The 22,965-nt window shown below is 50.5% G+C and overlaps 1 protein-coding gene across 2 annotated transcripts in view; it reads left to right on the top strand.

Annotated features, from left to right (window-relative positions):
• Nucleotides 1-3,020: 3,020 nt before the first annotated feature.
• LOC122377655 (mechanosensory protein 2-like) overlaps nucleotides 3,021-22,965 on the top strand; it is a 43,290-nt gene continuing 23,345 nt past the window's right edge. The window contains exon 1 of one of the 2 annotated variants that reach the window (XM_043357950.1): nucleotides 3,021-3,121. In XM_043357950.1, coding sequence (XP_043213885.1) covers nucleotides 3,100-3,121 — 22 coding nt within the window. In that variant the 5' untranslated portion in view covers nucleotides 3,021-3,099. The remainder of the gene's footprint in view (nucleotides 3,122-22,965) is intronic. The other variant, XM_043357949.1, reaches the window with a different exon arrangement.

Here is a 22,965-nt window from a genome sequence, read left to right as displayed (position 1 = left end):
GCCAAAGAAAAGTTGCCGTCTGTCACGGGTCGTCTTATCATGTCTTATCAAGAGTCGTACATCGCTTTCTGTATGTACCAGCATCCCGTCATCATCGATGCGCTAATCGCCGGGCTTCCCCTCAGTCGGTAGCTGATACCAGTCGATCCGGGACTCTCCCGCTGAGACAGTCTCGAGCCCGTGACGCCTCCTTCCCACGCTCCGTCCGCTCGGGCGGCCGTGAAACCAATGAGAGCGGCTCGAACGGGGCGTGCCGGCGACGGCCACTTATCCGCCGGACAGCGGGCGACGGCCGTGAGACGTCAATATCGGCGCACGGAGGGACGCGCCGCCGCCGCCGCCTACCCGTCATGTCGCCGGCACTGCGCCGCTCGCCGACAGCCGCTCGATCGTTACCATGGAGACCGGTGCGCGGAAGACGGCCGGCCGCGGCGCGACGACGCATTGCTCGGTGGCCGGTCGGCGGTGGTGAACCGCTCATAGTAGTTTGTAGCCAGGTCAGGACGTCCGCGGCGTGCGCTGATGGGGGACCGCGACGAGGAAGGTAGGTGCTGGCGCCGCCGGCTGTCTGTGTCTCTATGTGTCATGTGACTGTCGTCTGCGGCGGATCTGTGACAGCGACTGTCATCGCGGAGCCCCCGGACACTGACGAGCCGCGAACGAGTCTGGCCGGCGCCCGCGCGCCGCCAGGGCGGCAGACATGACTGTTTTTTTTTTTTTTTTTTTTTTTTTTTTTGCATTTTAGTGCATTTATTGTCAAATAAACAGCATTACTGCCACAGTCCAGTCATCCATCACACTTCCACTCTTCCGCGATCCGTCCACAAAAGATGCAGTAAAGAGCACATGAAACTGAAACTGCATAAATAGCATATCAACTAGATCATTATCACCATTCTGAACCACAAGCCCTTCCGGCATGCCAGCGGTCGTCACCCACCACCAACCGAATACAGAGGCCGCGGAGACATCTACGTACAGATGGCCCGTCGTCGGCAGCGCTCAAAGCGTGGCCCGCCCGCCGGCGGCCTCCACAGCCCGGCTCTCACGGGGCGCGGGCACGGAGCACGGAGTTGACGCACGACGCATTGCAACATCGCATTAAGAGCGGAGTTCAGCTCATCTCGTCGACAGCCCCCTCCCCCACGGTGGGGGCCCCACCCACCCACCGCGAGACGGACGCGCGGCGCGTCAGCTGACAGGTATGACACCACTCGGGTATCGGTGCCGGCGTCCGTCCCGGTTACAAATGTCAGAACGCACATCAGCGCACAGCAGCCGAATCAGCTCCACCAGGGAACGGCCACCAACACGGCCACCGCGGCGACGCGGGAAGCCGAAACGCGGGCGACGGCAGCGCAGGCCGAGCAGCCAGGCAGCGGTAGCCATTCTCCGGAGGCGGCGAGGGCGGGCAGCCCAGGTCCCCCGACAGCAACGGGATGGCGACGACGGCGGCGGTGACGGCGGCGGCCATCACATTTCAATCGGTGCCTATGTTTTGTAGAATATTTATAACATTCCCCCATTTGTTTTCGAATTTTTCAAATTGCCTAGAGTTTTTAGCCGCCTCTTTTTCTTTCATGGCTTCTGCCCGGAGCAGGGACGTAAACAAAGGGATACTAGGGGGACGGTTCTTATTTTTGGAGCGCATTATTGTGTGTTTTGCTACCAATTTGATGAGTATTTCAATGTTTGTTTCCTTGTCACGACAAGGAAATATCCAGCTTTCAGGTGTTGTTATTAAGTTGATATTATAATGACTTTGAACATGTGATTTTAAATTATGTATAAAGTTTTGAATTATGTTGCATGTATACAGAGCGTGAAACAATGTATCGTCGTTACCACAAAGGTCGCACGCAGCAGTTTCTGTTTTTCCGATTCGGCAGAGAAAAGTTTTAGTCGCAACAATGCGGTTAATAATTCGATAATGAAGTGCTTGAAGATATGTGTTGTTTGTAGACGATCGCACATCGCAAAAAGTTCCATTATGCATAGAACCAACATCTCGAATCCACTTACAACTTATTTTAGATATGTGTGAATCGCGATTCACTTTAATTCCTGTTACTAAGGTTTTATATACCACTTTGGAAAGATGCAGGTTTTGTGAGAGAAGCTTGATTTTAAAAGGTTGAATAGGATACCATATGTGTTTAGCTATGCATGCTACATTGGGGGAAGTATCAAATGCCAGGCTTCTTATTATGGAGGTATAGCACAAAAATGTCATTTTGATTTTATATGTGGCTGCAAGCTGCTCTCTGCTCAATAGCGAGCCATCAAAAGGATTGAACAGGTCTGATATAAATCGAAGGCCTTTTTCGTTCCATTCTTTAACGATAGACTTTTTGTATTTTGTGCTGTCGGAAAACCATATGAAGTCCGCGAGTATTTCATCGTTGTCAGGTTTATATGCAGTGCAGAAACTCGACCATCCGCGAATTACTTCTTCCCAAAACCTGTTCTTTACCTTTTTGGCCTCCATTCTTAATTTCACTGACCCGAACTGACTGAAGTGTTGAGGTAGTATGCATGTGCGTCATGCGCGTGTGGATAAGCTGTCGACCACTCAACGCCAAAGAAAAGTTGCCGTCTGTCACGGGTCGTCTTATCATGTCTTATCAAGAGTCGTACATCGCTTTCTGTATGTACCAGCATCCCGTCATCATCGATGCGCTAATCGCCGGGCTTCCCCTCAGTCGGTAGCTGATACCAGTCGATCCGGGACTCTCCCGCTGAGACAGTCTCGAGCCCGTGACGCCTCCTTCCCACGCTCCGTCCGCTCGGGCGGCCGTGAAACCAATGAGAGCGGCTCGAACGGGGCGTGCCGGCGACGGCCACTTATCCGCCGGACAGCGGGCGACGGCCGTGAGACGTCAATATCGGCGCACGGAGGGACGCGCCGCCGCCGCCGCCTACCCGTCATGTCGCCGGCACTGCGCCGCTCGCCGACAGCCGCTCGATCGTTACCATGGAGACCGGTGCGCGGAAGACGGCCGGCCGCGGCGCGACGACGCATTGCTCGGTGGCCGGTCGGCGGTGGTGAACCGCTCATAGTAGTTTGTAGCCAGGTCAGGACGTCCGCGGCGTGCGCTGATGGGGGACCGCGACGAGGAAGGTAGGTGCTGGCGCCGCCGGCTGTCTGTGTCTCTATGTGTCATGTGACTGTCGTCTGCGGCGGATCTGTGACAGCGACTGTCATCGCGGAGCCCCCGGACACTGACGAGCCGCGAACGAGTCTGGCCGGCGCCCGCGCGCCGCCAGGGCGGCAGACATGACTGAGTGACATCGGCATCCGCGCGGCGGGCCTGATTACAGGATCATCAGGGCGCCGGGCGCAGCCACTAATAACATCCGCGCGTGCGGCGTGCGGTGCCAGCGTCCAGGATGTATCATCTTCTCTCATCGCTTACCATCTGTCAGTCGGGTGTAAACATCTCCGACATAATGGTCCGAGAATCCGGCGGCACTGTTTAGCTGTTAGCGGAGTCGACTTTACCGAAATATTTCCGAAATGTGGGTTGGTTTATCGTAAAACTTTCGTCGCTGCCCCGGCAAACGTCTGTCGGATTTATAAACCATATCGTTTGTTATCACAAGAAATAAAGTACAAAATTATTTCAAATCAAATAAGCTAAAAATGCTAGAAGTTGCAGATTCACGAAGCAAGGTCAGTCTGCCTGCATGCGTAAATGGGCCTTAAAATATGTAATATCTGTTAATTAACCCGCGCAGGGCTGGGGGGGGGTACATTTTAACCCCCCTCGCGAACTTTTGCAATATCTCAAAAACGGCGGCGCGCAGCGCCGCCAAACTTTCAGTACCTTTTTGTACATCAATTTGACACGTTCTCTGAAAATTTGAGCGAAATCCGTCGGAAAATTTTTGAGAAATTGACGTTTTAGTGACGTCATGATCGCCATTTTCGCCTCAAAAACGGCAAAAGTTCAAACGCCGCTAACATCTTCATTTTTAAAGGAATCAAGACGTAACAAAAAAGGATATACGTAATTCTACTTTGTCTATCAAATGGCTATCTCGGTTTTTTGAAAATTTTGGATTTTGACCCATTTTTTTTAAAAAAACTGACTTTTTTGGGAAAATAACTATAAAATCCAAAATATTGAGTGTATCAAAAAAAAAAAAAAAAAACGGAATATATGCCAGAGAAGTGGTCTATGTGCACCTACATACCAAGTTTTAGAAGCATCAGTTCAAAAATGTGGGAGTTATTCAAAATTGTATGACGTCACGACACACAAAATTTTTGACAATGACTTTTTTGGACGTTTTAGACCTCGTACGGAAACAAAAATAGCACCATTCGATTCGCCGTGAAAAACTGCATCAGATAGACACCTTTTTAGACCTAAACAACCAACTTCAAAATTTGACCTCACTTGACCTGACTTTGACCTGACCTCGACCTGAAATTCATCCAGAGGTGGTCCATATCACTTATTGAGTGTGCCTATTGAATTCTATGAGTAAAATGACCCATAAAACATGTGTCGCACATGCCCTTTTCTATATTTTGTTTTTGGTGACCTGACCTGACCTGACCTGACCTTGACCTTGACCTCTGAATGATATTGTATGCAACGAATGTTGTCTTGGTAGCCTAAGAACACGTTTTGGGCGATCAGTCTCAGTCCATGACTCCATTCTTCGGCAACTACGGTGCAAGGCCGATACTGTAGGAACTTGCAATTTGTACCCTTGACCTGACCTTGACCTTGACCTCAAACTTAAAATTAAGTACATGTTTTTAGTTGTTCGTGATGAGATCTTTCGATTGGCGTTTGAATTTTCCAAATCGGACCATTAGTTCGGGAGATAACAGGGGGGGGGGGGTAAAATTTACCCCCCCCCCCAGCCCCGCGCGGGTTAAGTAACAATATCCATTGCGTATTATTCAGTCCGGTAAACATTAAATTGCATGCCAACATGCCACGCGTATTCGTCTCCGTTGGCGATGAAATTGAGTGAAATAGAACGTTTTTTTTCGTGTTTAAAACGTTCAAAAGAAATTAACGCTGAGGTGTTAAATGTTAGACATAAAACGTTAAGATATAAAAATAGGTATAGGAAACAAATTCATCTACATAGTTGAAAACTTGTTTTAGCGCTTGTTGTATGTAAGGCAATAAGAAAACTAAGTATGAGAAAAATAAGTATGAGAAAAACGCTTTTAAATGACCTCCTTACAATGAAATACCAATTGATAACATAATGAAATAATTATTCTTAATGATATTAAGAATAATAAGACATACGAAATAATAGTTCTTAAATATTTAATAATTATTTCATTATGTCATCATTTGACATTTCATTGTAAGGAGGCCATTTAAAAGCGTTTTTCTCATACAACTAACACTTGAAAACTGTGAGGTGATTGTGAGACATATACTGCTTCACCTTCCTAAAGTGCTTCACCTGCCTGCATATAGTGCTTCACCTGTAAAAATTGCAAGCTTAATCATTAAAATGCACACTTAGCCTTCTTTAAAATCGCTAATCGTAGAGACGTAGGGAATAGTTATATGGGGTTATTATGTTATATTATGTTATATATATATATATATATATATATATATATATATATATATATATATATATATATATATATATATATATATATATATATATATTGTCGCCGACTCTGTGGCTCCCCGAAAATGGGCGCACGAGCCTATGCCAGAATTTGTTATAGGTCACGTGCCGAGGTCAACGAATGTGCGTAAAAATGATAGTTTCGAAAATGAGGTCGATAGAATTTGGCGAGTGTGAATACATTATGAAGTGATCCGGCATAGACCCCTTTAAACATGGACTGTGCACTGGCTTGGCCTAATCGACATTTGAGGCAAAATTTTGCCTCCTATGTAAACAATGAATCTAGCATTACATTCGATTCGGTGCTTTTTGTTGCGCTTTAGATAATTCATAATCACAATAGCTTTAAAAGAAACGCAACTAACTTATTCTAAGGGACATGGCCAACGGAGAGGTCAGGGCGAGGGGGGCGACCCCTGCACTTTAATGATCGGGGATCGACTCCCGCATAAAGTTGCGCTGTCCTCGAAACTTGACGCTTAGTTAAACACCCCACCTTTCAAACGAAAACTATTAAAAAATGCTGCGAGTAGTTTATTTTGTATTGTGCAAAAATACACATGCATGCCTTCCTATTTACTTCTCTCAGTAGTTTCCCACCCAATTCTGACCCGAAGTCTGAATGCACCTGAGAACCTGAGATCAGGTTCCGGAGAACGTAGGCGTTCAAATGATCACTCATTTCGATCCAGTCAGCTTTCGGATCTTGTCGGAATCCGAGTTTCTTCGACCAGCGCGTCCCTGTGCTTGCTTTGGCCTCTTTTCGGCGTGTGCTAGGCTGTTCAGGTCCTTGGCATGATTGGAGACGCAAGCGTTGAACAGCGCCCCCGCCATGGTGGGCAAGATGAGTTTGCTGAGTTTGTGACCAGCCGCGCACTCCAGCTGGGAGCCTTCTTTTTCTTCCAAGAGGTTCAGCGAGATCTCCTTAAACACTCTCCTGGGGTTTGTGCACCCAAACAAAATGGCGCGGGTTTTAGCCTCAACTCTCAGGGACCTGAAGATGGAGCATATGTCCTCAGTGATTTTGAGACAAGTGGCAGATGGCTGGAGCAGCTTTCCCCGGTTCAGCAGGTCTGTGAATGTAGCGGCAGCCTCCTGCTCCTCAGCTCCGCTGACTGCTATTTTCACAGAAATTTTGCGATGGCCATCCGCGAGAAGGTCACGACAAGGGTTGCATTTGTGCTTCTTCTGCACAGCGTGGGCCAAGTAGCCGGCCATGTGAAACACCGCGTCCTTGCCTTCTTCTGGTCCTTCCTCAGCGGGGAGAGACTCCGCAGCGATCTGTGTTAGCTCTGTTGCCACACGGTGGTCGTTCTCCTCTCGCTGCTGAGTAACGAGCCGCATATCTACCGCTACTTCATCCGGAGTGTACCCAGACAGCCACAGCAGGCTCTTGGCACGGATGATAGCCTCGCCTTCTGTAAACTGGCGCGGGCTGGCCCAGAAGTTGCCACCGGCAAGTTTTCTGAGGTGGCCGAAGTGACCCTCTATGCGGTCCGACTGTATCTTACCTAGCAAGACGTACTCTAAATCACACTCCTGCAGCAGGTACTTTGACAGGCCCACCAGGCCTCTGCATGTCAGGACGAGACCCCGAAGAGTGTCAGAGGAGATTTTTGCTGTTCCCGGTTGTCGATCCCAGTCCTCCATCAGAGCGCCAAACTTCTCCAGGTACTTCAGACCGTCTTCATTCTCCAGGCAGATGGGCTTGAGTAAATCGTCCCTTTTGGCCACGTGCTTGTATGGCGACTTCACGTTCACAATGTTGAACCAAGTCCTTACTATCTTCAGGAACTCGGCAGTGTCTGCGAATCCGTCGCACCCAGGCTCCTTACTGTACACCATGAGCCCTGCTATGGTGGTCTCGTGGGTCGCGGAGTCTGCCAGCTTCACGTTCACGCGCTCTATGCTCGTCGGGTTGAGGACTTTATCGGAGAGACGATAGGCCATCTTCACTGGAGAGCCGAACTCCATTCTGTGAAGCTTCTCAAGGTGACAAGATTTCACCGTTAGGGCAGCTCCGGTCTTTTCGAACGGCGGGCAGAGAAGAGTCTTCTTGTTCAACAAGTTAAAGAAGATGTTCTTGAACAGATGGACTGTATCGAACATCGTGTAGATTCTTCCCAGCCCATCACTGCTCCACGGGTTCACGATGTACTCGGGGTGGGTGCCATCTCCGAGCGCTCGGTGGAAGCTTTGATTTGTGCGATGTCCGTCGGTGGTGACAGAGACCACACGAAATCCGAGCTCCGTGAGGCCTTTCACTACGTTGAAGAACATCTTCACCATTTCCTGCGTTGTGACGTGCGCCACTGGTGACATCGTGACCAGATCCTCGTATCTGCCAGCGACAGATGAAATGTGGGTACAGAAAAGCGTTGTGGTCGCTTTTCCAGAGCCATCACTTGATTCCCCATGCAGTCTTCCGCCGGCGAGCTCCAGCGTTGGGGCGCAATAGACTTCGTCCATAGCGAGATTTACTATCCTCTCTCTTGGCGTCAGCTTCGCGTTCCTCATCTGCAGGTACTTCATCGTACCGATTTCAAGGCCTTCCTGGACACTGAGTGCAGACGTAAGTCTCCTTAGTGTGGACCGGTGCGGTAAGATGAAGAGTCCAGAGTTTCGGAGTTCTTCATATAGCTGGGGACTTGTCCGGCTCCAGATGACAGCTGTTCCGAGGAGTGATGGGCTGTACTTGCGGGCGGTTCTGGGACAGGTCCTCAGTCGGAGCTGCTCGACAGCGAACCCACTGAAGACTCTGCAGTCGGTTGTGTCGTCCTCAGCCAGCTTCTGCAGCAGTTCCAGGCAGGATGTCATTGTGCACTCTTCTAGAGGCTGCGCCTTTAGAAACGCCAGCACGTTCAGCACTTCCGACGTGGTTTGAAATCGTTCTGTGTTCCTTACCAAGTGGGCAGTGGCGGAGGTAGACAATTCTCGGCCAGACACATGCATTTGGTACCGCAGATCTTGATATATCGTCAAACTGCGCACCACTAGAGGGCCTCGCGCTACGTCCAGGGTCTCCATTCGGATGGACAAAACGTCCTCCTTCAGCTCAGTCGCTGGCATCTTGACGAGAATGAATCCCGACGGCATAGTGTGAGAAGCCAGTTTCTCGGCCATCTCAACAGCAGAGAGCACCCTTTCCTCCTGAAACATGGTGTCTTCTTGACTTTTCCAGATCTGCCTCTGCTGTTCCCGCCTCGCTGTAGGCGTTGCGCGCGACGTGGGACGTTGAGACACCTCGGCCTCATCCCCGCCGTCGCTGAAAAGAAAAGAAATGCGTATTTACTTAATTCATTGTTCGCCTGTTACTTTAACTTAATTACGAAACTACTTCAGTCATTTTTATGGTCAGGTCAAAGGTCAGGTCACCAGAGGTCTTCAAAGGTCAAACATGACCTATTTCAACATTTTTCGACAAACTGGCGCATAAATCGGAAACCAGAACTACAGCGCCGTGCAAAACCGCATTTCAGATATCTCTTTTGACGCTCTTTCGCTAATGTGTTCTTAGATTGGACCTTAGATCAACGGTTTAGCCTCCAGAGAGCGCGGTTAAAATGAAAAGGTCACAAAATTGGCCTGACCTTAGGTCACCAATATCAACATTTTGAAAGGTACATTTTACAGACACTGTTAATCGTATCAATGGCTGAAAGTGGCAAGGCAATCGTTCAGTCGGTGTAGCGATGATGAGCACTCAAACTTTTTATTAGGAGAAAAAGATTTTGCCATCCACACGCAAAATATTTACCCACACACACTCTGTCAGAAGACTTGGAGAAGTTCGTTACGATTACTTTACATATTTTGACGAAATGGTAGTTTCTCACAAAAAAATATATATATATATAGTCAGGCACTTACTTGATGGGCAGCGTATATATGCTTGGAATTGCATCTGGTCTCAAACGCAGATTTTTTCGGTCAGTTCTTCTGGCTGTTAGTGCTTCCTCGCAAAAACTCTCCGTCGAGAAATGCAGCTCACACACTCCACTGTAGTCCAGAGATATTGGCTTCAGGGGCTTTAGTACCTCTATCCACTTCTGACGACGGGTTTTCTCCACAGGGAATTTGAAAACAGACTTTTTCTGTTTATAACCAGATCTACATTTAAGAACAGCACATTTACGTGCCATTTTAAAAATGTATGCCTACTAAAATCTACATATCAGCGAAGTGTTAACAATTAAAACATGAATAAACTTACCAATACACTTCAAAAACTGACAGATGGACAGCAAGATGGACAGAGATGTCCTTCGATGTGCATAACAACCATGTGAAAGATTTTATTTTCCAAAATTTCGCTGCATATCGCGTCACGTTTGTCGTCTTAAGGGACACTTCCGTTCGGTTGCATATTTTAATCCTGCAGTTGCGATAGAGAACAGAGTCTACAAAAGATCAATTTTATCCAAAAATATTTAATTGTTTATGATTATAGAACTTTCATTCAAAAGATGAAGGCCAGACGAATCTGTAGATAATTTTTCGCGGCCATTCTACCAATTTAAAGTGATTTAAGAAGCTTGTAAAATTTTGCCTCAAATGTCGATTAGGCCAAGCCAGTGCACAGTCCATGTTTAAAGGGGTCTATGGATCCGGTAAATACGTTTCGATTCGCTCGTTTTAACACATCGATTTAAACGATCTAACGTAACGTACTCGTTCGTATCATCGGAAATGTCAAAGTAATTCGCGACATTTTTTGGTCCTCCGGGCCGGATCGCTTAACGTTCGATATCGTGAAATACTTGCGCTCGATTTTGCATGTCTCTGACGTTTAACGTAATGAGCATGAGGCATGCCCTTCTCGAGCTGTAACGTAAGCCTTTTGCACAGTCTGTTTTTGTAATTGTCTTTCCGACAATGGATAGTGCTTCGTTAAGAAAACTGAGAAGTCGAAAGAAGGCTCAGTTTACAAGACTGTGTAAACGGGCTGATACTTTGGTCGACACATCGGGAAGCCGAAGCCAAATCGAAGGCTTACTTAAAGAGCTTGATGAGGCTCTAGACGCTGTAAGTGAAGTGAATGACAGCTACACGGACAGCCTGAAAGATGACGACCGTGAAAAGGATCAGACCGAAGAATACATGACAGACGTCGAAGAAGCACATCAGAAGATTTGTGAACGCATTCGTGAACACTTAAGATCCCGTGGGGCATTAGTGTCGTCAGAGTCAGGAACAAGCAAAACAACTTCGAAGTCACAGTCTGCTGTCTCCAGTCGGTCAAGCCGATCTGCGGCCGCAAAGGAAGCCGAAATCGGAGCATCCCTGAAACGAATGGAGCTCAGTCAGCTCGAACTACGGATAGAAGAAGAAAGAAAAAGAGACGAGCTGAAAGAGAACTTAGAGAGGCAGAGACGAGAGATAGATCGAGAGACACGAATCGCCGAAGCCAGAGATGCTGCAGATCTCGCAGCAAGAGAAGCGGAGCTGCGTAAGGCAGCAGAAAATGAACTTCAGTGGGAACGGCGGCACGATTTTGACGGCGAAAACGAACTCGCTGGACCTTCTCAAGAACAAGAACGAGTTGGAACAGCAGAAGAAGGACTTGCAATCGAAGCTGACACCCCTGTGGCTGATAAGTCTCCAACGGAAACTGATAATCGGCCGGCGCCGGAGCTGACTCGGGGTCAGACAGCTACATCATGGATATTGGAAGCTGCGAACAGGCCACAAGACACAGAACCGCCGAGAAATGGTCACTCGGGCTATCGGAGTGTCCCGCAGATTCAGCTCCCAAAGTTTAGCGGTAAGGCCACTGAGTGGCCCCAGTGGATTGGCCTTTTTAAATCGCTCATCCACGACCAGCCAGGCCTATCGGACGCTGAAAAACTCGCCCATCTCCAGGCATCCGTAACTGGTCTGGCTAAGCAGGCTGTTGAAGGAATGATGTTCGATGCAGCGCTGTATCCTTCCGCTCTACAAGCTCTGATGAAACGATTCGGGAGAGAAGACGATATCGTGAGCGCAAGCCTCAGTGCCGTCTTCAACACGTCTCCAATGAAAAATGTGGACCCGGTCATGCTGGAAAAGCTACACGCCGCCGTTCACTCCGCGGTCACAGTGCTGAACGCCATGGGTTTCCACGGAGACCTTAACAGTACTGAGAACCTACGTCGCATCATTTTCAAACTTCCGAATGACTTGAAAAGAGAGTGGGGACGTGAGGTCATCAAAATGGAGCCGGAGCGCCCAAACATGACACACTTTGATAGCTGGCTGGGACTGCAAGTTCGAATCGCAATGGCCGTTCCTGCTCAGCCGCAAGATCGCAACATGGCACGCCCCAGTTCTGACTTCAGGCGCGCGCCCCGCACTCACTCGACATCGGTTGCTGTAACGACGACTCCTGAGGTCAGCGACAAGAGCGCATCACGTCGACAGCAAGTCAGTCACAACGAGCAGCCCTGCTGCTGTGGGGAGCGACACGATCTCGCCGTTTGTCCGTCCTTCCTGCAAAAATCGCCAAATGACCGCGCTAAGTTTGTCGCTGAAAGCGGGCGCTGCTTCCTCTGTCTTCAGCCCGATCATCGGTCTCGACAGTGCCGATCCACGCAAAAATGCGGAGAGAACAGGTGCCAGGGAAGGCACCATCACCTGCTCCACGGCAGCGAAAGAATCTTCTCTCGTGCAGCCGGCACTGAGGAACGTTCAAACAGAACAGTGGCAGCAGCCTCAGGTCTCGGAGGGACGACACTGCTACAAATAGTACCTGTGCGTGTACATGGCGAACACAGCTACATCGACACATTCGCCGCTCTCGATTCCGGTGCACAGACCTCGCTGTGCACGGAAAATCTGGCGAAAAAGCTCAAACTGACGGGTGAATCAGAGTCGCTCCGTCTTAACAGTATCGAAGGAGCCGGGCCACAGAGAATCGCTCTGAGAACGTCCATGAAAATCACCCCCCTGGCTCGGGAATCGGAAGAAACAGAAGTCATGGCAAATGAAGTGTGGACAGTACCGAGGCTGAATATTCCCGTGCCATACATCAGCAGCTCAGCACGTTCGCAGTGGCGTCATGTGGAGGGGCTTGACGTCGCGCTTCCGAGGCCAGAGCAGGTGGAGGTCCTTCTTGGAGCAAACATTATCGAAGGAATCATCCAGCGCGAGGTTCGAATCGGAGAGCCTGGCCAGCCTGTGGCCATAAAGACGCACTTTGGATGGGCTTTGACCGGAACGATAACAAACCTCGTTCCATCGTCAGAACATCACGTGATGCATGTTCATCGGAGCCCAGCACAGGACCTCGATCTGACCAACCTGGTTCAGAAGTGGTGGGACATGGAGACTTTTGGAACAACACACTCCAAGGTGAAGCCTACATCGTATGAAGACCAAAGAGCTCTGAAAATCCTTGAAGAAACGGTCGAGCTGGTGGACGGGCGTCTTGAAGCCCCACTGCTGTGGAAAGACGAGGACGTCTCGCTGCCGGATAACCGTCTCGGTGCGCTCCGTCGACTCGAGCGAACCGAGAAATCTCTCCATAGAAGTCCAGAGACAAGAAAGAAATACCAAGAAACTATCGAAAGCTACGTGCAACTCGGTCACGCCCGAAAGCTCGAAGAATCGGAAGTGTTGAAACCGAGCTCAAAACGCTGGTACCTGCCGCATCATGCGGTTCGCAATCCAAACAAACCGGACAAAATACGGGTCGTATTCGACGCGGCCGCCAAGTTCAGTGGCACGTCCCTGAACGACCACCTGTTGACTGGACCCGATCTCCTGCAGGACCTACCTGGGCTGCTCATTCGGTTTCGTGAGCGGCCAGTCGCAATCGCTGGAGACATCGACCAGATGTTCCACCAGGTGCAAATTCTACAGCGTGACCGACCAGCCCTCAGCTTCTTGTGGAGGGACATGGAGCGGAACAGACCTCCTGACACGTATGAAATGAACAAAGCGATATTCGGAGCCAAATGCTCACCAGCAATCGCCAGTTTTGCACTGCAACTAGTCATCAAGAACGGCTCTGAGCTTACGCTCTCTCGTGATGAGGCCGCTGCAGTGGCAAGACAGTTCTATATGGACGATTTCGTTACATCAGAGAACTCCGTGGAGACGGCTAAAGTGATGCTCCATACTGTCGTCAAACTGGTCGCTGAAGGTGGATTCAAGCTTCGGAAGTGGGTCAGCAATTCACGAGAGGTGATGGAGTCAGTAGCACCTGAAGACAGGGCTCATGCCAAAACAGATATGTCCATGCCGCTGCCGTCCGAGCGTGTCCTTGGTATAGCCTGGGATCCAGAGACAGACATGATCGGTGTTCATCGACCAGAAAAACGCACTGCCCCGCCTACCAAACGCGGAGTTCTAGCCACCACGGCATCGATCTTTGACCCACTCGGCCTGGTCGCACCGTTCACCCTTCGAGCGAAACTTCTCATGCAAGATCTCTGGAAACAGCAGCTGTCATGGGACTCTGAGCTGAATGAAAACGATACACATCGATGGACGGCATGGAAGATGGAAGCTGAGCAGCTCTCCCGACTGAGGATCCCCCGCTGTTTTGCTACGCCGGAGAGTGAAGTCGTTCGAAGAGAGCTCCATATCTTCAGCGACGCGTCGGAGGCGGCATTCGGTACCGTCGGCTACCTCAGGCAGATCGACTCGACCGGCACAATCGCCTGCTTGCTGGTGATGAGTCGGACAAGAGTGGCACCGCTGAAAATGCTGACCATTGTGCGGTTAGAGCTGCAGGGCGCGGTTTTGGCCACACGACTGCATGACAGCATACAGTCGGCCCTCACGATTCAAGTGAACCAGACGTTCTACTGGACCGACAGTGAAGTAGTTCTCGGCTATATCAACAATGAGGCTCGACGGTTCCAGACCTTCGTCGCAAACAGAGTAGCCGAGATCAGAAGCCGATCGGAACCATATCAGTGGAGGCATGTCCCTGGTTCCCTGAACCCAGCAGACGAATGCTCCAGAGGCCAGCCGCTTTCCGAGATCGACTCTGACAGCCGGTGGTTCCGGGGTCCAAACTTTCTCTACAGACCGGAAATTGAATGGCCTTCTGCTCCCAAAACGGCCCAACCAAGTGCTAGCGATCCTGAAGTCAAAACGGTGGGCTCCGTGACCGTTGGACAGTCAGTTCCGACACTGCTGGTCGACCCGGCTCGCCACTCGTCGTGGACCCGCTATAGGCGTGTTACCGCCTGGGTATTGCGCTTCGCCTGCAACTTCATCGCCAGACACTCAGCTCAGTATCGAGACTGTGGCAACAACGGACCACTGTCTGCAGAGGAGCTGCGACTCGCTGAAATCCACATCCTCAAAGCAACTCAGCAGGACGCATTCAAGTCGGAAATCGACCTGCTCTCTCGTGGGAAGTCGGTGTCTGTCAGTAGCACTCTGCTTCAGCTTACGCCGCTGCTGGATTCAAGCGGAGTCATTCGAGTTGGAGGACGGCTGCAAGCAAGTCAACTTCCATTCTCAGCCAAGCACCCGGCTCTCCTACCAAGACGACACGAGGTTACTCGGCTCATAGTGACTTCAGTTCACCGTCAAGTGCTTCACTCGGGAGTCGACCACACGCTGAATGAGCTTCGGCAGGTGTATTGGATTCCGAAGGCGAGGAGCACCATCAAGTCATACCTACGAGGATGCGCCGTATGCAAGAAACTGCGCAGCCGCCCCCAGGCCCCTCTGATGGGAGACCTGCCTGAAGCGAGATTTGATTCTCAGCACGCTTTCAGCTCAGTCGGACTGGATTTTTTCGGTCCTCTCCAAGTGCGTGTAGGCCGCAGGACGGAGCGTCGGTACGTCTTGCTTATCACCTGTCTGGCGTCAAGAGCGCTACATTTGGAGACCACCCCGTCTCTCGACACTGATAGTTTCCTGCTAGCACTCCGCCGTTTTATCGCTCGGCGCGGGAAACCAGCTCAGATATTCAGTGACAACTGGAAAAGTTTCAAGAGAGCCGATAAGGAGCTTCGTGATGCTCTCAGAAACTGGAACAACGAACAAATAAGCAACACGATGGCACAGAAGAACATCAAGTGGAGCTTCAACCCGCCTGGCAGTCCTCACATGGGTGGATGCTGGGAGAGACTGGTGTCTTCAGTGAAAAGAGCACTACGCGTCGTCCTGGGCAACCAGCTCGTCACAGATGAAGTTCTCAGCACTGTTCTCATGGAGGTCGAGTTCATGTTGAACAGTCGGCCGCTCACGTATGTGAGCACCGATGCAGATGATCCAGAGGCCTTGACTCCGAACCATTTGATTCTCGGTCGCGACTCTCCCAGTCTCGCTCCAGGCATGTTTTCTGGGGAACAACTGAGTTTCCGGAGACGATGGCGTCATGCTCAGCAGCTTGCAGAGCACTTTTGGAAACGCTGGCACAAAGAGTATCTGCCAACCCTGATGAAGAGGACCAAATGGTCGCGAGAGAGCCGACGAGTTCAGGTGGGCGACGTTGTGCTAGTCACCGACAACAACTTGCCGCGTGGAAGATGGCCGCTAGCACGAGTGGTGAAGGTCTTCCCCGGTTCCGACGGTCGCGTTAGAACGGTGGAGCTGAAGACTAAGAGCGGCACATACGTGCGACCGGTAGTCAAACTGTGCGTATTGGATGCCTCGGATGAGGAATAGGATGTCCAAAGTTCAACGTTCGAACGCAGTGTTAGTAGAATGCGTTCATGCGATTAGTGCTATGTTTTGTATTTTGTAGCCGGCGCGCGTGTAGTTAACGACCGTTTCCGCAGTGAGGGGGGAGGATGTCGCCGACTCTGTGGCTCCCCGAAAATGGGCGCACGAGCCTATGCCAGAATTTGTTATAGGTCACGTGCCGAGGTCAACGAATGTGCGTAAAAATGATAGTTTCGAAAATGAGGTCGATAGAATTTGGCGAGTGTGAATACATTATGAAGTGATCCGGTAAATACGTTTCGATTCGCTCGTTTTAACACATCGATTTAAACGATCTAACGTAACGTACTCGTTCGTATCATCGGAAATGTCAAAGTAATTCGCGACATATATATATATATGGGGTTATATATATAATATATGGGGTTATATATATATATATATATATATATATATATATATATATATATATATATATATATATATATATATATATATATATATATATATATATATATATATATATATATATATATATATATATATATATATATATATATGTATGTATGTATGTAACCCCATATATATATATATATATATATATATATATATATATATATATATATATATATATATATATATATATATATATATATATATGGGGTTATTATGTTATATTATTATTAATAGTTATATTATGTTTAGGGTTTATAAAATGGTACGAACTACGACCGTTGAAAAGTCGTTAAAATGTGCAGGTATAAGTATAACGTTTAAATGTACGAACCCTTGAGGATGGGCATATAGTGAAATATTGAGCCATCTGTTTACATTTACTTAATAGCTTATTATTAAATCGTTAAGTCGTTTCTGCCCATAAACATTCGCAGCAGCTTATTTGAAGGTGACTGTCATCCCGTTTCATTGCCGTACTTTTATATGCTAGCTGAAAACTATTTTATTTTAATTAATTTGCTTATGTCGATGAGGTCGTATCCTACGTTTCTCACGACATTTATTCTGCTCGATGCGCGAACCATCACGAAATCACAGAATGTTCGTGAGTGAATCACGGGGGAAGTCCGTTCTTTCCGGGCAGACTGAGGAGTGGGAAACATAATCAGAAGCAGCAGAAGTATGCACATTCTCCAGGGATCCCGTTTATCGATTTGCAGCAAACGATGTCACTCTGTGAGCCCTCATCTGCCTCTGATTCCGACAAATGTTTGGAGACGGCTCGCCCGATCTGAAAGCGGCTTGCTCTCCTCAGTGTTATCTTTGAAACTCCCACGATCATGAGTCGACGCTGCCATCTGTCTGTTTATTCAAATGTAACTCCATTGTAGGTATACATCTGTGTCACTGTGTGGTCTGGCAGTAACACAGAGCCCATACCCCATAGCGTGGTGGGCGTGGAGCCAGGTGGGCGTGGCGTGAGGTGGGCGTGGTAACGAGGCACGTCACGACGGCTGTACGTGTCTCCGGCCATCACAGCTGCTCGGGTCGCACGTGGCGACTCCGTGCACGAGTCGTGGCTAACGGACGCCATAGGCACGTACCCGTGCACAGGCACATCGTCGCCTTTGTGTGCTCAGTGGCCGGTAACAGGGGGTATTTACGACTGTGGGAGTCGATGCATCCGTTCCGCCTATTCTTAGCTCCTCTCTCAAAAGAAAGCAAAAGAAAAATACCGTCTGTAGAAAGACATTAAGCGTGGTTACTAAGCGCTATGACATCCACACCGTTGCTTGTGAAAGTCGGCCGAATGACGGAGACATCAATGGCTAAAGAATAGTGGCTGCTGTCATATATGTGGAATGATAGGGGCATTCACAGTCCTCCTTTCCCACCATTTTCCTTCTAAGTGTTATGCTGGCATGCTCCATCAAAGCATAATTATATTTTCATTGTGTTTTTTTTTTGTGCACTGAAAAACAAAAGACGGACATGTAGCTATCAACGGAACTCCTTATTTATTAATGTTGGGCTAACTAGCTGCAAAAACCAAATTAGGTATATCGCATTCACGATCGGCCCATTTCCAACAGCAGTACACCGGTGCGATCGCCCGTTGTATATGACGTTGGGCGGGCCGAGCTCATATCGGCGGCTGCCGGCTCGGACGGACAGAAGGCCACTCACTGCAGCAGTCTGCAGAGCGACCATCGATCAGCCGACGCCTCTGTGAGGTGATATTTCACTCGGCCCGGTCAAGGAGCAACAGCTCTGAGCTCTCTGCCGTCCAGCGCACGGCGACCGTCTCAACCACTGTCCAGCGGGGGAAGTCGTTTGCCAGCCCGAGGACAGGGGAGGGGGAGACAGATGGGCGGACAGTGCACCCAGGGGACCTCTGGCCAGTCGGTAAACGACGCTGGTCGGCGGGCGATCAGGCTATCGCCGGCCGATGCCCGCCGCTGGGCCACGCTCCATTTACAAGACGGAGGAAGACACCCATTAGCTGCACTTCGACCGTCGCGGTCCGCGCAAACACGCGACAACGGTGGTCCACCTAAGCCGTTGCCAGCAACGGCGCCCGTAGCATGTAAACACATAGATAATGCACGCTCATCGATCATTAAAATACCACGAAAGACTACAAAACATGGTCGCGTAGAGCATAATCCACAAAATCCTGATTGGTTTCGGGAAAAGTTATCCCGATGAAATTGGTTTAATTCTGACTCTAAAGCCTGTTCTGAATCAGCAGTGCTGTCACAGCCGTTTGGACCGCCAGTTGACAACAAACGCGGTCGATCGCTTCAAATGCCCGCTCCGACATTGAAAAGCTCCATCTTCACACGACCGAGACCTTGCTGAAAATGGTCAGGACTGCTGTGACGAATTGTGCTATTCAACTCATTAAATGTGATCGGTTCATCGCCCTGCGACCAATTCCAATGTATTCAATCGTAATTAACTATTTCGGTTATGCCATGGTTTCTGCCTCAGAATTTTGATGGTTAATTAATAAATGTCCGTTATACGGACGTGATGGACGGATATGACGGAGCCTGCTGAATATGGTCGCTGAGTCGCGGGGGCCCTCCATCTCGGCCAGAAATATGACAGACTCGTATGACAGCTTGATATCTGCGGGCAGCTGAGCCCCGCGTGCCGAGCAGCGTGAGGTAGAGGGCATGATGAGGAGTAAAGGCTGAAACAGACTCTTTCCGCGTTCAGGAAATCGCATGCGAGAGCCTAACTATTCAAATACATTATAATTCTTCCCGCATCAATCCCATCCGTAAGGTGCGTGCGATTGATGCGAGCGTGCTTCCATGTATTTGAATAATAGGCTCTCGCATGCGATTTCCTGACTGCGGAAAGAGTCTGTTTCAGGCATAAGGGTCGGTGTCGCGAAAGTCAAAGGACCGACAGGAAGAGGTGATAGTCTGAGAACGCAGACTGGCTCGACAAAACAAGAGAGAATAACGGAGGAGAGTACAAGATTTATGACCGAGTATCAGCTGAAAGTGGTCTGAGAATGGCCAAGAAGTGGCCGAGAAAGCACAATAGCGTGACAGGAGGGAAAGTGAACGGCAGAGCAATTAGGGACAACAGACACACTAACGACACACCAACGATCAGACGGAGGGAAGAGAGGAGGACGAGCGCAACCAATAACAACGGTTGACCAGTCTGATGACTAGAGGAGGATTGACAAAAGACATGCCAACAATGGATCCAGAGAAGGTCAAGGACGAGCCAACGCCTGGGCAGGGACGATCGTATGCAGGCTGACGTCCATGTATGTTCCCATGTGGCCCTCGAGTGATTTTCTGCATTGCATACTTCAGACCCGCTCGACATGCCTCAGAGTAGCTTCCGTCAGAAGGTGCAGATTGCAGACGTTTGTCCATCAGCCCCGGAACTCCAGCTATGTGCGGTATTCGCGGCGACGACTCGCTCCCCTCTCCTCTGACGTCATTGGAAGTTATACGTGGCAATCGAACCATCAACACGCCCCTCCCGGCATCAGCACCAGTCGGGTCAGAGAGCACATAAATTTCGCGGCCGGTGCACCTGTGATGGATTGTCGCACCGACCGTGTGCGACAAAGTGAGAGTGATGGCTGCGACCGGCGCCGCTGACACTGCCGGGCTGTGCGAGCTGCGCGCCCCCGGCGGTGGCTGTCGGGGTATTTTTAGCGGACGGCCGCGCCGGTGTCGGCGTCGCCCCCGCGGGCCCGTGTGCGCACACTGGCTGCTGTGCTCGCAGCTCGAGTGACGCGTCCTGACGACGCCCAACCACCTGTGCTGCTGTGTTGCGTGGACGAGGAGAGACTGACAGACGAGCCTGTTGGCTGTGGCGCCGGCGCGGTGGCGACAGGCGTGCGCCGGCAGCGCTTCCTCTGGCGCGTGCGCGCGCGGCGCCATGCGACGCTCGGGGCTGCGCGGCGACCGCGGTGACGTGAGCAGCGGCCGTTCCAGGACCAAGGCTGGCAAGTACGGCTCTGCCAGCCTCTTCCGGCGGAAGCGCGGCGCGGTCGGCGGCGGGGGCGATGTGGGCTGGCGGCGGCGGCGGCAGGCCTCGGAGGACGGCCGCCGCTCGCGGCACAGCTCCGGCTCTCGGTCGTCGCGGGCGGAGCTGCGCGCCTTCGCGGCCTCGTCGCCGCTGGAGGGCGCCTCTCCGTTCCTGGCCAGCTCGCCGCTGGAGGAGAGCTCTCCGCTGACGGGCACCAGTCCGTTTGGCGCCGAGCCGCGCTCCGCCCGCCGCCGCGGCCTCTGGGGTCTGAAGGAGCGCCGGAAGCCGCGCGCCGCCACGACCGCCTCGGGCACCGCCAAGCGGAAGAAGAGGCGCGGCTTCGGCCTGCTGGCGGTGGCCGGCACGCTGGGCGCCGCCATGGGTTACGGAGCCGGCGAGCCGGAGCGGTACTCGGCGACTCCGCGGAGCCGCGGCCCGCCATCCCCGCCGGCAGTGAGTGCTCAGAGTTCGGCCGAGCGGACGGCCCATTTCGTGTCCGCCGGCGGCCTGCTGTCGCCGCCGCTGCCCGTGTCCGGCGGCAGCACGCCGTCACCTGTGCGCCGCAGCTGGAGCTCGGGCGGCGGTACGGCGGCGCACCCGGTACAGGAGCGCCGCGCCGGCCGCGCTGCCCCCTGGCCGTCCGGTGGGTACTGCAGCGCGCTATATTTACCTGTGGGCCGCGCAGGTCGGCCCGCTTGTTCCCCAGTCACCTGTCGCTCGGTTTATTTGCTCTATATGCCCCCCGGCCGGCAGCGTTTGTTTGGGGAGATGGCTGCCAGTCTGGCGCGGACACCGTCGGTGCAGCGGCTCGGACTGGGCCCGGGGGTGCCGCGGCCGGTCCCAGGGCACACTCGCTGGAGTCGGTGGGGGGCGGTCCCAGGGCGCTGTCATCGGTGGTGATGTGACTGGAGTCGGTGTTGTGATTGCACACAGCCGGTGGTGGTGTGACCAGATTCGATGATGTTGTGATTGGAGACATTGTGCTATGATTGTAGTCGATACTAAACGGTAGCTGGTCGGTGATGGAGTGACTAAACGGTGATGTGACTGGAGTCGGTCAGTGCTGTGACTGGGGACAGTGGTGTGACTGAATTTGGTCAGTGCTGTGATTAGAGTCGGTCAGTGTTGTGAGTGAAGTCAGTGGTGTGATTGCATTCAGTGGTGTTTGTGACCGGTGTTGGCTAGTAGTATGACCGGAGTCAGTGCTGTGACAGGACTTACCAGTGGTGGAAAGCTCACGCTCAGTATCGCAAAGCTAAGTCCATTTTAGTTCCATATCGCTTCATTCCAACTATAATCTGATCCCATGTGCACTCTTAGAAAAAATACGGTTGTGCTCAGTGCTGAGTTCCTTTCGATTTACACTTTCTGTGATATCTATTATTTTCTGTAAATATTTAAAATCTTCGTAAGTCGCAATATCGTTCTGAAAATATGTGCAAAAACACGCAAAGGAACATAATGCAGGCATAATAACAGATCATGACAAGTTTTCGAGTACCTACATTATGTTGTAAGCAGTAAGAAGACAATGATTTAATTGTATAGTGTATACCTACCTACTTAATGATAAATTGCTTGCGCCGTATGCACATTTCTGGATGTTGTTTCAAAATTAATCTCGAATATCACTGGTGTTGACCGGAGTGGATCTGGTGGGACTCGTTTTCAAAATTCTTATCGGAGTTTTAATAACTTAATGCAAACTTCTCATCCCAACTTTTATTCGTAGATCCACCAATATTCAGTAGCGGCGGAACGCCTTCAATTAAGGGGGGGGGCACTGCCGACTTTTGGTCCCATTCTTTCCATGCAACGCCCATAGGGCTAATGTTAAAATGCCAAAATCAAAGGGGGCCACGGTGCCCCGCGGTGCCCTCCCCGTTCCGCCGCCTATGCCAATATTTGATACTAAAAGAAAGTGAATTGATAAAAAAGTAGGTGCATAGATGTAGGTAGGACACTCCGGTTAACTATCCTATCAATCGGCTCCTAAAAAATAAAAAAACGGGATAAAATGCATAAAATTGTGATGCAATCCCATTCACTTTTTAAAATGTTTTATTATTTGCCCTTCCTTCAGCTATATCATCATAAAGTACAATCGTATCTACATCTTTTTTATTTTTCCCTATACATTTGCCTCAACCGCCCGTAAAGGCGGCCATTCGGACTGTCGTCGTGTCTCTTCTGGCCCTGTAAGCTCTTATCTATAACGTGTTGAGACGCTGCCGGTGCCATTCGTCTTGGCACGCTGTCGTGAGGCCGTAT

This window comes from Amphibalanus amphitrite, unplaced genomic scaffold, assembly GCF_019059575.1.
Source record: "Amphibalanus amphitrite isolate SeventyFive unplaced genomic scaffold, NRLGWU_Aamphi_draft 000048F_arrow, whole genome shotgun sequence".
Lineage (NCBI taxonomy): Eukaryota > Metazoa > Arthropoda > Thecostraca > Balanomorpha > Balanidae > Amphibalanus > Amphibalanus amphitrite.
The sequence above is the reverse complement of the archived record's forward strand: the minus strand, read 5'-3'. Positions and strand labels throughout refer to the sequence as shown.